This window comes from Carica papaya, chromosome 5, assembly GCF_054855325.1.
Source record: "Carica papaya isolate Zhongbai chromosome 5, ASM5485532v1, whole genome shotgun sequence".
NCBI classification, from domain to species: domain Eukaryota; kingdom Viridiplantae; phylum Streptophyta; class Magnoliopsida; order Brassicales; family Caricaceae; genus Carica; species Carica papaya.
Window position 1 is genome coordinate 1,745,674 of NC_142313.1, and position 14,881 is coordinate 1,760,554.

The following is a 14,881-nucleotide window of genomic DNA, read 5'->3' on the forward strand; positions in this document are numbered from 1 at the left end:
AAAATTTATTTTTATTTACACCATATCTAAATTGGATTTTAGTTCAAACTGTTTAACGAAAATTATTTAATTTTTTATTATAATTACAGAATCGACTCGTTTTAAACAAAAATATTTTACTAATTTTTCGATTTTAATACTAAATTAGTATTAGTAAAAGAGATCTCGAACTAATAAATAAATTATAAAAACTAATTAGAAGCTTAAAAATTATATTACAATAATTAGATTCGTTGATATTCCTAAATCGCACGTAAGATTTTTTTTATTTTGGATCCATCCTTAAGAACAAATTGGATCCGCTCCAACTAACCCTTTACTTACCAATCTTTGTCTTACATGAATTATGTTTGGACACAACTATATATATATAATACACATATTTGTATATGAATATATGTGTATTATATATACATATATGTGTATTAGGTTAAAAACAAATCTAGTAATACCTAATAATCATGTGGTTGCCATTATATTTAACCCACTTATTTTATTTAAAAAATATTGAATAATCATTTATTTTTTAAATATATTATATACTATTTTACTTTGAAATATGACCCCACCCCACATATACATGTATATAAAGTTATTAAAAACTATAATTGTAATAATTCAGAAATTAGGCTCTGAATTTTATTTGTGAAATTGGGGAGGAAATTAGAAAAATATATAAAATCAATTAAATTTAAAAATAATTTATTTAAGAATTAGAACGTTATTTAGAAAATTAAAATAATTTTTTGTTTAAAAAAGTATTTCAAATACATATTAAAACTTGTAATTAGTAAAATGAATTAAATTTTAAAAAATAATAATTAAATTTTAAAAAATCAATAAAGTAGTAAAATTAAATTAGAAAGAAAGTTAAAAAAAATTAATTAACTTAAAAAAATTGATTAGAAAATATTAAATTTTGTAAATTAATTAAGCTAAATATTGTAAAACAAATATGAGAACAAACAAACAAACAAACAAAAAAAAAAAAAATTAATTAATTAAAATTAAAAATTTATCATAATGGAAAGGACCAATCAAATTAGAGAAGGTGCATGTGAGATTGAAACATGAAAAAAATTAGGAAATGGGATAAGGGGGTGGCCACCAATTAATAAGTTTTATGATATTTATACACCCCGTATATTTATGCATATGAGATATACATATATAAACTATAATGAATATGTGAAATATATTTATTTCCATGAATTTTGATGTAAATGTATGAAGGAAAACAAAAATATATATGTATATATAGATATATTGTGTATGTGTATATTTTTAATGTGTGTATATATAAATATATATATATATATACATATAACTATGTATAAATAAATGCATGTATGGGTATATATGATTAAAATAATATTTTTTATGCACGTATAATCCTTATGTTTTAATAAATATTTATATACGTAATAATAGAAACAATAATATTTAGATGACAATTATAAATTTTATAACTATAGTCATAAATTTATAAAATGGTGTAAGTTAAGAGTAGAAAAATATGATGAATGAATAAATTTAGGGAAAAAAATGTGTGTGTATTATAAGTATATATACAAGTATGAATGGTGTATTTGTGTTTAATATAATAATATGTATAGGTATAGTTTATATATATATAGAAATGGGTTTTAATACAGATAAGTATGATTAACACAATATATAAACATATCTTATAAAAATAAATGGTAATGGAGGGAGATTTTACATATATATATATATTAAGTAATGTTATAAGTTTTATAATTATAATTACATAATTTTATCTTATGATATAAATAAATAATAATAATAATAAGAGATATATATATATATTTACATAATAAATGAGTGTGTGTGTGTGTGTATATATATGTATATATATGTGGGAGAAGAATAAATAAATTAAAAATCAATTAAGAATGAGGTAAATTATGATAGTTAGGAGAGTTGAATTTAATTGAATACAAATTTACTCATATGCATACAAATATATATATATTTATACACCACGTATATCCTAAATAAATATATATACATATATATAGGTATAATTTTAAATAAATTTATTTTAAACAATTACGTATGTCATTCTAAACTATTTAGAAAGAGAATAATAAAAAAAAAAAAAAAACTCAAATTTAGATCATTCGAAAGAAAAACATACGTGAGAGGGATGGTTACACGATACAATAATATGAGAATTTATAATATAAAAAAATTTATAATTAATTATAATTTTTATTTAAAAAAAAAATTCCGATCTCCTAAAAAAAAAAATACAATATTTAAGATATTACTAGATTACTTATTAATTATTAAATAATTATTTATAAAATAAAATATTTTATTATTTGAGTTGGGACCAACCTTTATAGACTTTAATTATGAGTATCATATGCCACTGTCCCATTACTCACCGACCTCTACCACCTACCATTCTATATATTATATTAAGATTATAATATGATATACAATCTCTATAAACAAGAGTAGCAAATATTTTACATGGTTTAAGGAAATTACATAATTAATTTAATTTCTTAATTCTAATTCAAATTATAAAGTTCATGAATATAATATTAAAATTTATAATGAATTGGGATTTTTTTTATTATTATTATTTTTTTTATGGGTCATATGGGTCTCAAAGAAATCAACTTAGCAAAGAGTTGGCAATATATATATATTTATAATTATATATATTTAATTAGGGTGTTAATGAGGAAGGTTAGAATTTATTAATTTACTTATCGGTTGGGAAAATCATGTTTGTGACTTGCGCGGAAAGCGCGGAGTGAAAAAGTCAAAAAAGTTTTTTACCAAATAAATGGTCAACGATTCTCGGTTGACTTCGGACGTAGGGTGAGGAGTGGGTGGTGACGTCGGAGCTTACGTTGACATTGAAATATACCTGCCCCTTTCCTAGGAAATTTCGTCATTTGATTTTCCCGAGTAAAATTTTTTTATTTTATTTGAAACATATTATATAATTAAATTAAAAATTACTACTATTGATAAATGTGTTTTCTTATGTTAAAAAATATGTAATATGTTTTCATAAACTTAAATTAATTGTGAATTTACAAATAAATTTTGTAATTCTTTTAATTTTTTTTTTTTTTTTTTTCAAAATTGAAATTGAATCCGTCGAACCCATATATATATATATGCAAGCTTTTATAATGAATATATATATATATATTCCATTTATGACAATTGATATTGTTGAATGGCAAGTAGTGTGGTTTAATTTGAAGATAAATTTATTATATATTTTTTTAAAATGTATTTCATAATTTAAATTAAGGAAAATAATTATTTAAGTTTAATTAATTTTTAAAAGTAATAGGAATAAAAATTATATATATTTTTAATTTTTATTAGTTTAAAGTAAAGAATAAATAATCTGAGCCACAAAATTGTCGTTTTTGTAAAAAATGCTAAATCACGTAAACCCTAACATAAATAATTATAATATATTATAAAAGAGCAAATATCAATTATAATAATACATAAATAATTTATGAATAGAAATATAATTTGATTTGATTCTCTGATATCTTGTATAAAAAACTATATTATAAAAAAAAAAAATCATAGTAATTTAATGGTCCCCCGAACCCAGAAAAAAAAAAATGATATTAAGGGAACATTCCAGAATTACGAGAAATCCACGTCTTTATAGAAACTAATTTCTATATAAAACGACGCCACTTTGAGCATTTCATTCTCGTCTGATCTCCTCTCTCGCTCTGAGCTTCTTCTTCCTCGTCTCGCAAATCCGAGCACCCGATCATGGCACCCGTCAAGGTTCACGGAACCCCTCTATCCACCGCCACCATGCGAGCTCTTGCCGCTCTCTACGAGAAAGATATCCCATTCGAGTTCGTCAACGTCGACATGAAAGCGGGCGAGCACAAGAAAGATTCCTTCTTGCAACTCAACGTAAGCGTCTGCGACTCCATTTTTAAACATTAAACTTTTTAATTTCTACCCAGTTGAGATCACGTTTGAGATTCCATTACCGTTTTCTTTCTCGTTGCAGCCGTTTGGTCAAGTTCCGGCTTTTGAAGATGGCGATCTGAAGCTCTTCGGTAAAGTTTTTATTCATACCTGGTTGTCTAAATGGGTTTTATTGGCACATTGAAATGATCTGATCTGCTTTCGTTTTTTCCTTTTTGCAGAATCAAGAGCAATTACACAGTACATAGCTCACGAGTATCAAGACAAGGGGACCCAGCTGCTCTGCCCTAGCACCAAGCTGATGGCGCTCATGTCTGTCTGGATGGAAGTGGAAGCTCACCAGTTCGACACGGCGGCTTCCAAGCTCGCCTGGGAACAATTCTACAAGCCTTTTTTTGGTCTAACCACAGACTCAGCAGCTGTCGAAGAGAACGAAGCTAAACTCTCTAAAGTTCTGGATGTGTACGAGACTCGACTCGGTGAGTCAAAGTACTTGGCATGTGGGTGTTTCACTTTGGCAGATCTGCACCACCTCCCTGCCCTCCATTGTTTGTTATTGACCCCATCGAAGAAGCTCTTGGATTCTCACCCTCGTGTCTCTGCTTGGGTCTCAGACATCACTGCAAGACCCGCCTGGGGAAAGGTCATTGCTTTGCAAAAGATGTGAGTTGCAGAAATGGGTTTTAGAATCTTAGACACTTTAACTTATGTAGTTCTATGATCTGTGGTGAACTCAGTCATTTACTCGTCTTGAATAAGATCCTGTGTGAGCTTTTCTTTGTATTTTTCTGGTGTCTTCAGTCCTTAATGTTAAGGGTATCTTCTTTTTCTAGATTCAATCTGTTCTTCACTTTAAGGTCTGTGTAATCACCTATTTTTGGATAAGATCACATAAACGTACATTTCAGAGTTGGAAGAATCCTGTTTGACCTTAAGTAAAAAGAAAATGTAAAAAAAAATAATAATAATAAATCTGAAGATGCATTGAATTTTGTGGAGCCTGGACACTAAGTAGGTAGCCTACTAATTTTGAGTGAACAAATGGCATAGACTTCCCGGAGAAGAAACAACTTTCCTTATCTAAAATTTGTCAATAATTGCGTTTTGTATTTGTCGCATCTACTACAGGGACTTGTAGATAGATAATCCACTATGTGTCCCATCTGGGACAAGAACAGGTATATTTAGATTCAAACAATTCCACCGTTTGCAAACTAATTGAGGAATCAGATAATTCCTAAACTAAATGGTAATTGGTAGAAAGTTTAGGAATTAATCACAGTATATATATATGTATATGAACAATCAATCTCTTATACTAGTTCATCTTCCTCTCCTCTTCTTCTTCAATCTTGATTTGAGGCCGCCTTTACAGAAGACTCAGTCCAAAAGGACTTAAACTTTCCTGTTCCGTCAAACAAAGGTATCACCACTTGGGTCCTAGCTAAGTGGCTTCTTTTTTTGCCATGGATGCTATAATACTGCGGTAATCGTAAATGGCAAGCACCTACTGATCTTAGTAATAACATTAGAGTCATGAACATGTATTCATCTTAATAATAGCATCAGAGTCATGAACATGATTTTGGGGATCAGGTTCCATGGAACTGCAGCCGAGTTCCTTGTTGAATCCCTTGTCTTTCATCAATTCTCTAGCTTCTTCAACATCATTCCATCTTCCCATTTCTGCATACAAATTAGAGAGGGCAACATGGTATGCACCACTCTCCGGCTCCAACTCTACAAGCTTCTTAGCTGCAAACTCACTCAATTCCAAGCTTCCATGAGTTCTACAACCAGACAGCAATGAACCCCACATAGATTTAGTAGGTTCAAACGGCATTCCTCTTATGATCCTGAAAGCATCTTTAAGACACCCTGCGCGAGATAAGAGATCAATCGTGGCCGCGTAATGTTTTGCAGTAGGTGAGAATCCGTACTTGCCTTGGATCAATGAACAAAAAATCTGTCTCCCCATGTCTACAAATCCAGAATGGGAGCAGGCACAGAGCATCTCAAGCAAAGTCACTTTATCCGCCATGAAACCTTCTTGCTTCATTCTAGTAAACCAGAAAACTGCTTCTTCTACATTTTTAGCCAGAGCGAGTCCCTTGATTATTGCATTCCATGTAAAGATATTCTTCTCCTTCATCTTATGGAACACACTCAAGCCTTCTTCAATCCTCCCACACTTCCCGTACATATCAATCAAAGCAGTCCCTAAAATCACATCCAATTCCCACCCTTTTCTCTTTATAAATCCATGTATCCAAACACCCATATCAATGGCACCAAAGCTCCCGCACGCAGCCAGCGCATTCACCATCGTCACACGATTTGGCACCACACCCGTGGAGAGCATCTGTTCAAACCCAATCAACGCATCATCGTACTTCCCAGCTCTCCGAAACCCAGTAATCAAAACAGTAAACGACACAACATCTCTCTCACGCATTTCATCGAACAGTTGGCGGCACAACTCCATGTCCCCTTCGCGCGAGGCGTAAACGTTCAGCAGCGAATTCCCCACGTAAATATCAGCAAGATAACCGAGTTTGACTACATGGGTATGCACGGACCGTCCTCGTTTCAGCTCACTGAAGTCGGCCAACGACTTGAAAAGAAAAGGGAAAGTGTAATTATTGGTGACGATGGAGTTGCCGTGCATGCTAGCGTAGATGGCGTAAGGGAAATGAGGAATGCAGGCGTGGGAGAAGGCTCGAATGAGGGAATTGCAGATGAAGACATGAGGGTTATAGAGGTGGATGAAGAGGAATTCATGGGCCGTACAGAGGAGACCCAGTGAGTGGCAAGCAGAGATGAAGTGGGCGGCAATGGTGGTGTCGGATTGAAGGTTTTGGATGATGAGTTGTGATTGAATTTGGTGAAGATGACAGCGATAGGAGCAGCTGTTCAAGAATTGGAAGATTCTGTTCGCTGTAATACTCATCTCGGTTTCATGGATGGAGCTCAAGAAGATTTTGATTTTGATCATGGAGGCCAAACCGAGTTTTCAAGATGAAAGAAAAGAATAAAGCCCATAAAGAAGTCAGCCCAAACTTAGGCCTTGGCCCATCTTCTTAATTATTTTATTTTAGTCTTTAAATTAATTAACTTGAATCACTGTAATTAAAATTTTTAACCGAGATAAAAAAAAAAAAAAAAGTTAAATTCAATTACTTAGATGTTTAATTTGAATTTTCACCTACCAATTTCAGTACTTGTCAGGAAATTAATTGCTGTAATGGGTTTGATTGAGAGTGTGTACCACATTAAGATAATTTTTGTAAGCATAAGATTTTGTGGGTTTCTTTTTTTAAGATCTGGGTGTACTCAGTATATATAGAGATACATATATGTATGTGTATATATATATATATATATATATATGTGTGTGTGTGTGTGTGTACATATTAATGCTTTATATCTCTGCAACCTCTTGTGCTGTTCTAAGGAAGGAAAAAGCAGAAAGTGAGTGGTAGGAGTCATGCATTGGTACTAAAAAGTCCCTGACAGGACAATTGGGTTAATATAAAGTGTAGGAGATAATTGTTCCTAACTTTATAGTTATTATATATATATATATAATATAATATATGTATATAAACAGTAGAAGAAACCAATTATTAGCATAGTCTAATTCACATTAATGTAAAAGAAGTCACTGCATCAATAATTCATAGTTATAATTATTACACTCACATGTTATTCAAATCATTGTTTATTATCATATTTACAATTAGTTACTATTTAGCTGATTTATAAAATATTAAAAGTCCATAATAATAAATAAAAATCAAGATTATAGCTAATTAAACAAAAGTTGAAGTTGTAACATTATATTAACTAAACATGATAAGTGTAGAAGCCCAAACTCTCATTAAGGATTTCGAGCATTTAGCCCTATCATGATAATATAGTAATACTGAAATTATCGTAGCGCAGGAAAAATAAAAATTTAAAAGTTACATTCCTTAGAGCTTTACTTAAATTGCTCATATATGGGCTAAATAAATGTTAAGAAGTTAAAATGAGAAAACTGCTACAAAGTAATTATTAACCTCAATTCGAATTTGGCGAAGCGGGAGGAAATAATGTCCTAGTTAGTCTTTCATTGTTCGGAATCCGAGTCTTGATCGTCTTGATTTGAAATGTAATAACTAGACTTAAATGAGAGGAGGAAGCCCAGGCCTAGGCCAGAAAATGTAAAAATAATAAAAAATAATAATAAAAGAAACCATAGCAGAAAGGGGGACAAGGGCGATGAAGAAGAAGAACAAGAAAAAAAAGGAAGATGAGGAGAAAGAGAAAGAAGGAAGCATGGCGCACAACGCACGCCGCTGGAAAAGAATAGTTGTGCGCGATGCACGCGACTGGAAAAGAATAGCTGCGCGCGACGCACGCGATTGGAAAAGAATAGTCGTGCGCGGTGTTAAGTGTTCAGGTCAGAAGCCCGAATTCGACACCAATTTTAGTAAATTTTCTTCCACCTTACATTCGGTTATTCTTTTAAATTATATTCTTAATCATGTGTATGAAATTTTTAGAAAAATTAGGAATAAGAAATTGAAAAGGGAGCTAACTGTATGGAACTAAAATTATTCGAAAACTTTTCGATTTCTTCCTTCATTTGAGATTCCGGTAAGAATTGAGTTAGTTTTCTTTTGAAAATTTCATGTTTTCGTAAAATAATTTATTGATTTTCAAAATAATTAACCCAAGTTTAATTGATGATTTTAGAATGTGTTTTTTAATAAATTATCATTTGTATGTGAAAGTGTGTGAATGACTTTCTAAGATTGTGTTTGTGTAATTAAAAATAATGTTGAAGCTGTATGAATACATATTTTTCCACTGACATGAAAATTAAAGGATTGTATAAAATTTAAAACAATCGATAGAATATGTTTTCAATGAAATTCGAATGCTAATGCACCTCTTATTCGTTTTATTGAAAATGTTATTATTTCTTTCCTCAACTAAAAGTACTTTAAATACAACACACAAAGATAAAATCAGTATGACAATTTAGACACAATAAATATACATTCTAATGACATGTAATGATGTGCTCTTTACTATTTGTTCGAAATCAAGTTACTTACCATTCATTCCATTTTATTTTCCTTATTGGTATTGCTGGGGGCCCATAAGGATCTCCGCTACACATGGAAACAAAATATCCTTTTTATATTTCATTGGCCGTTCTTATACCTCATCCGATAATGGACGCTACAATTTAAATATTGTCTCAATACCTCGTCCGGTATGAACGAAATTGATTATCTCCCAACTTCGTTTGGTATGGGATTTTTCAGCCCTGTATAGTTAAAGATATATCCACAGTAGGGTTCATACTCTGTACCAAGTCCGTACACTCTTTCACATGATATCCGGTATGCCATTTTTATTGATTTACTCGTGCATATTTTTCATTATTCTTAAATCACATAGAACCCATACTTCAACTAATACTAGAATATGAAATTTATGTTTCAAAACCCGTTAAGAGATAAAATTATAAATAGAAACGAAGTAAAATTTCATGATAGAATAAGAGCTCCTATATTGCGATAATATGAATAACAAAATGAAATAAATAAACTAAGGCGAAATTAACATGGCAATATATGAAAATGAAGCGAAACGAAATAAACAAAATAACACAGAGCAAAACATAATGAAACAAAGTACAATGATTCAAGATGCATGATTAATACATTAGTTCTAGATGGACATGGCGAGATAAAATTGAAAATAGATTAGACTAAGAGAAAAGGAATAGACGACTACAAAATAAGTAAATAAGCAAATAAAAATAAAAATGAAATGAAAATAAAATAATAAACACAATAAAAAGGAATTGAGGCAAATATAACGAATAAATAACACAAAGTAAAGCTAGTGACGAATATAAATAATCGTTTAAATGACTCCATCGACAACTTATATTTAATTATCAAGAATTCACATAACAGTTTAGAGTCGCCATTTATTATATATTAACTTTAATTTAACTGTAATAGGAAAAAAGTTGAGGGATTCTTACATTGGTTTAGAGACCAAAATAACGCATCTTTCAACTAAAGTTCGTGACAACTCTTGGCTCTCAGATTTGTTGAGTTTTTTGGTAAAATTGAGAAACACGCATCAAAACGGCGTGGAAACATATAAAGAGAGATTAAAAAGAGTAGAGGAAACTCATCAGGATCGGTTTGAAGTTCCGGCACGACGGCGCCACTGAGCTCCGCCGTTTGGTTCTCCTTCTCTAGCGCTCCTCTCTCTCAGCCAAGCCAAATCTGGCAGGTTCATGATGGGAATCAACTTAAATCATGAAAAGAAGAGTATTTTACAGAGAAATGATTGAAATTTCAACCTTACCGAGGTCGTTTTGGCTTCTGACGTGGCTACACAGCCGAGCTCTGTCGTGTGCTCTCTCTCGGGTTACGGCTTTCCTTGGCTTATTTTGCATTAGGGTTTGTTTAAGTGATTTAGGACGAAAAAATAGGAAGAGTGAGAAAAAAAAATCGTATTTACTGGCTTGTTTTTGGTTTTTGGCACAACGGCGCCGTCGTGCCTCTTGCATCCCCTTATTCTTCTTCTCGAGTCAGTTGTGTTGGCTAGGGTTTAGGTGCCGACTAAAGAGAGGTTTAAGTGCCTCTCTTCACCTGATCTCGTTCTTCCGATCGGGTTGACGTGGAGGAAAGAGGATCGTCCGATCGAGACCTGTTTAAGCGATTTTAATGTGCAAATATGGGTCATCCATCTTGACTTTGAGGAGTGAATCCTGCTTGTTCATCTCTCAACCGTTGATCAATACCGTCTGTTTGAATATGGGCAGGATTTGTAATCCGACCGTTCGTGCGAGCGGAAATGGATGTCGACTGTTTGATCCGCTTAGCATGCGGATCGCCAACCTAGCTTCTTGCATGGAAGCGCAAGCTGACACAGTTGCCACGCAGCGTACTGTGGTTCGCCAAGTTGCTAAAGTGGCCCGCTCTTTCTTTTTTTTTACAATTTGATCTCTGTTTTCTTTTTTTTTTTCTTTTCAAATAGGCTTTTCCTATTTTACAGTTGTGCCTAGATTTATGAAATTATTTTCAAAAGAGTCCAAAACGATTTTTTTTAATTAATTTTTGTATTTTTATGATAAATTAAATTTATTTACTCGTTTTGCAATAAAATATATTAAAAATAAATAAATAAATAAATAAAAATTTACAAAATTAAATGAACGAAAATATTTTATTAACTCAAAATTAAACCAGTACTTTTCAAATTCTGTGCGGTACAAAAAGGATAATTAATTATTACTTCATAATCTAATTAGTACAGAGGGTAATTTTTTTTTTTAATAATTTGAGTATGCTTTAAATTTAATTTATTTTTAAAGAATTATAATAAATAACTATAAATTAAAATTTTATATATTTATAAATAATTAAAAATTAAAATTTAAAATTAAAATTTAAAATTTAGATATACACCTGGCATTAGGTATGATGGGTTTTATTTATTTATTTATGAAACTAATGAGAATCATCTGAAGTGGTCAGTAATTAGTAATTCCCCAAGTACAAAGTTTGGTGTAATTGCATTTACGCTTCTAACTCATAAATTATAAACGTGTACTTGTATATATAATGCAAATATATATATATATTATATATTATATATATAATGCAATTTAAAAGGACATCGTACATATATATATATATATATATATATACGTACTGACTTTGTTGTTTTGTAATCATTATTCCCCGAGGGTTCACTATAAAATATAAGATGCCAAAGCAGTAGCCTAATATTAATTACGAAATCCAAATTAATTTAATTAATTTAATCATAATTATTGACTTAACAGTCTTCGGAAGTTGAAGCAATACACCCCCCACCATCATTTGCTTTTGACCTCAAATTTTGACGAATGGTTAACGGTGTTAATTGGGATATATGTATGTATGTATATATATATATATATGTGTGTGTGTGTGAGTATTATATCTCGTTAAAAATGTTTAGGGGTTATTTTTTTTTTTAAGCCACGTCTGACACCTGATGACCTCAATTAAGCTATATATATATATATATATATACGACACACACATATAATATATATATATATATGTATGTATGTATGTACAGACATATCCCACCAGAATTTATTCCAAGCAGTCATCATGGACTAGCCTCCCCCGCTTAGATTAGATTTGCCAAATATGTTCAACGGTCGCTTTCATTCATCAATACATATGCATACATATACATACATACATACATACATACATACATACATATATATATATATAATGCTAACGCACCTGGGTATGATGCTTGGCTTTCTCACGTGACTATTAAACGTAACCTCACGTGACTTGCTTACGTGTCAAATTTTGGTCTTCACTCCTCGAAGGTTGAAGGTGACGTGGCATCCGCACCTGGCCTTTTTCTCCCCCCTTCCTTCAACCTTTTTAAAGTTTTTCCGGGTAGTCAATCATCGATCACTCACATCTCTTCTCCTCGCTCTTTCATTTTCTCTCTACACTCCCTTGAAACCCCATCAACCTCTCTCTCTCTCTCTCTCTCTCTCAGATGGCAACACAGTTACCAGCTGCTGAGGATCAGACCCCTGCGGACACACTGAAATACCAGGTGACGCATATACATATATATATACACACACACACATACGCTCTTGCAAATCTTCTTCTTAATCTTCCTCTTTTTCATCTGCTAATCGCTTAAACTCGCTTGTTTTCTTTCTGTGTTACCACAGACATGGACCTTGAAAGTTTCTATTCACTGCGAGGGCTGCAAGAAGAAAGTCAAGAAAGTTCTTAAAGCCATTGAAGGTACGTAACTTGCTCATCGTTCCTACATACATACGTAGATATTATCTGGGATCTTAATTACCTCTTCGTATATGGAATCTAGCTGCCTGTTTATAATGTACAGAATGAAGATAAAAAAGGCATGTCTGAGCAGTTTTTTTTTTTTTTTTTTTTTTTTTTTCTGTTTGTTGGGTCGGAAAATCTAAGAGAGAAAGTGAAGGGGATGGTCATGTATATATCTGTACTTGCTCAGGTGTTTATACAACTACGGTAGATGCTCAGCAGCACAGAGTCACAGTGACGGGCAACGTGGGCGTGGAGACTCTTATTAAAAAGCTGGCTAAGGCGGGAAAACACGCAGAGCTTTTGCCTGAACCGAAGAAGGAGAATAAACGGCCGGCGGCGGCTAAGTCAAAAAACACCAACGATCAGAAGCAGCAAAACAACTCTAAAGATGGCAAGCAGCAAAACGCTGCTGGCGACAAGGACGAACGTCAACAGCCCTCAGCACAGAAGCCCCAAAATGGCGAACAAAACGACGCCGGAAGTAATGGCGAGAAATCTCCGGCGACAGACAAAGCCGGCGGCGATAAAGGCCAGGACACTAGTACCGGAGAAGGTGGTAGCAAAAAGAAGAATAAAAAGGGGCAAAATGGTAGTAATACTGATAAAGTCCAGGCAGATAATAATTCCGGCCAAGCACCCGCACCTACCGGATCAGCTCCTCCGGCCTCTGCGGCACCGGATCCTGGCCCACGTCCGGTTTCATCAACGGATCTCGCGCCTTCACTTCCGCCGATATATCCCTATTCCCCAGTGTATTATGTGCCGCCAATATATGGGGTGAGTTACAGTACGGTTTACCCTACTGTAAGTAACTTGCACTATACCCCCGATCATGTGCATGTCACCAATGCGGACGCTCGCCCTATTCGCTACATGACTCCTCTACCGTCCGATCCGATTACTAAGTACAGCCAGGACGAGGACTACGAGGATTATGATGGAAGTTCATGCTCCATAATGTAAAATATATATTTAGTTATTAATTATATAAATACGTAATTATGCTTTTAATGGGGGAGGAGGGAGGGAGAGGGAGATTAATTTTGTAAAATCAGAAGGGAAAAAATAATTAGTGGAAAAAAAAAAGATAATTAATTATGGGGTTGTGGAGTTTCTAAAAGTATTAGTTAATTTATTTTCTTTTTTAAAAAATTTATTTGGGTTTATAATTAGTTTCATTTTAAGTTTAATTTTTTTTTTGGTATTATCTAAAAAAAAAAATCTCTTCACTTTCTTCTCTCCTATGTGTAAAGAAGCCTTTTGTTTTTCTCTCTTTATTCCTTCATGATTTTTTTTCTTTTTAATATTATAATATTTTATCAAAATTCAAAAAAAAAATGATAAAACTCAAAAATAAAAAATTCCATTTGGAGTTTTTGTATATATATATATATATATGTATATATGTGATGGGTTTAACTCTAAATGGGCAACAAGCACAATTTGACTTCAATAATTTCATTTGAAAATCATATAAATTGAAAACATACGTAATATCAAATAATATTAAGAAGATTAGGCATGCAAATTAATCCGAAAAATAAATTCAATATATTTTTTTATTCAAACATTACATTTAAATTCACACTAATTATCCATATATATGTATATATACACACACACACACACACACGTGTGGTAAAATATTTTATGCCTCTTTGTATTTTATTATTAGTTTTTAGATATGGGAAATGCTTAAAAGTCATCTTTTAGGAAAGTAACCAATTACTTTGGTTAAAACATATGATGCATGTCTTTTAATCTTTTGCTTTCATGGAGGATCCCACATCGAACATATATAAAAGCTAAGTCTTTTCTCTCTTTTTAAAGGGCTTTAGATAACTTCACTATGAATTTTTAGTTTATGGTGTCTAATTTTTACAATACCTTAAAAATTAAGTCACTTTTATCAATTTATTTTTTAAAAAATTTAATGAAAAATTCCGTGTTTTTGATTTTTTTTTTAAAAATCAAAATTTGTAAATTAATGGGTATTAATAATTAATAACTTTATGATCGTA

General features: G+C 31.9%; 3 protein-coding genes across 3 annotated transcripts; 2 read left to right on the forward strand and 1 right to left on the reverse strand.

Annotated features, from left to right (window-relative positions):
* Positions 1–3,703: 3,703 nt before the first annotated feature.
* Positions 3,704–4,792, forward strand: LOC110821372 (glutathione S-transferase F6-like). The gene is made up of 3 exons (XM_022051187.2): positions 3,704–3,942; positions 4,043–4,091; positions 4,182–4,792. Exons 1-3 carry the CDS (start codon positions 3,793–3,795, stop codon positions 4,625–4,627), a joined length of 645 nt encoding a protein of 214 aa, XP_021906879.1. The 5' UTR covers positions 3,704–3,792; the 3' UTR covers positions 4,628–4,792.
* Positions 4,793–5,480: 688 nt separating this feature from the next.
* On the reverse strand, positions 5,481–6,923 carry LOC110821371 (pentatricopeptide repeat-containing protein At2g02980, chloroplastic-like). Its single transcript, XM_022051185.2, has one exon. It carries the CDS (start codon positions 6,908–6,910, stop codon positions 5,495–5,497), a length of 1,416 nt encoding a protein of 471 aa, XP_021906877.2. The 5' UTR covers positions 6,911–6,923; the 3' UTR covers positions 5,481–5,494.
* A 5,510-nt stretch (positions 6,924–12,433) lies between these two features.
* Positions 12,434–13,871, forward strand: LOC110821223 (uncharacterized). The gene is made up of 3 exons (XM_022050987.2): positions 12,434–12,615; positions 12,740–12,815; positions 13,048–13,871. Exons 1-3 carry the CDS (start codon positions 12,556–12,558, stop codon positions 13,821–13,823), a joined length of 912 nt encoding a protein of 303 aa, XP_021906679.1. The 5' UTR covers positions 12,434–12,555; the 3' UTR covers positions 13,824–13,871.
* Positions 13,872–14,881: the final 1,010 nt, after the last annotated feature.

Coding starts and splice junctions, on each gene's coding strand:
- LOC110821372 (XM_022051187.2), top strand. CDS start 3,793: ATGGCACCCGTCAAGGTTCACGGAACCCCTCTATCCACCGCCACCATG. Junction 3,943..4,042: donor ATTCCTTCTTGCAACTCAAC/GTAAGCGTCTGC, acceptor TTCTCGTTGCAG/CCGTTTGGTCAAGTTCCGGC. Junction 4,092..4,181: donor TGGCGATCTGAAGCTCTTCG/GTAAAGTTTTTA, acceptor TCCTTTTTGCAG/AATCAAGAGCAATTACACAG.
- LOC110821371 (XM_022051185.2), bottom strand. CDS start 6,910: ATGAGTATTACAGCGAACAGAATCTTCCAATTCTTGAACAGCTGCTCC.
- LOC110821223 (XM_022050987.2), top strand. CDS start 12,556: ATGGCAACACAGTTACCAGCTGCTGAGGATCAGACCCCTGCGGACACA. Junction 12,616..12,739: donor CGGACACACTGAAATACCAG/GTGACGCATATA, acceptor GTGTTACCACAG/ACATGGACCTTGAAAGTTTC. Junction 12,816..13,047: donor AGTTCTTAAAGCCATTGAAG/GTACGTAACTTG, acceptor GTACTTGCTCAG/GTGTTTATACAACTACGGTA.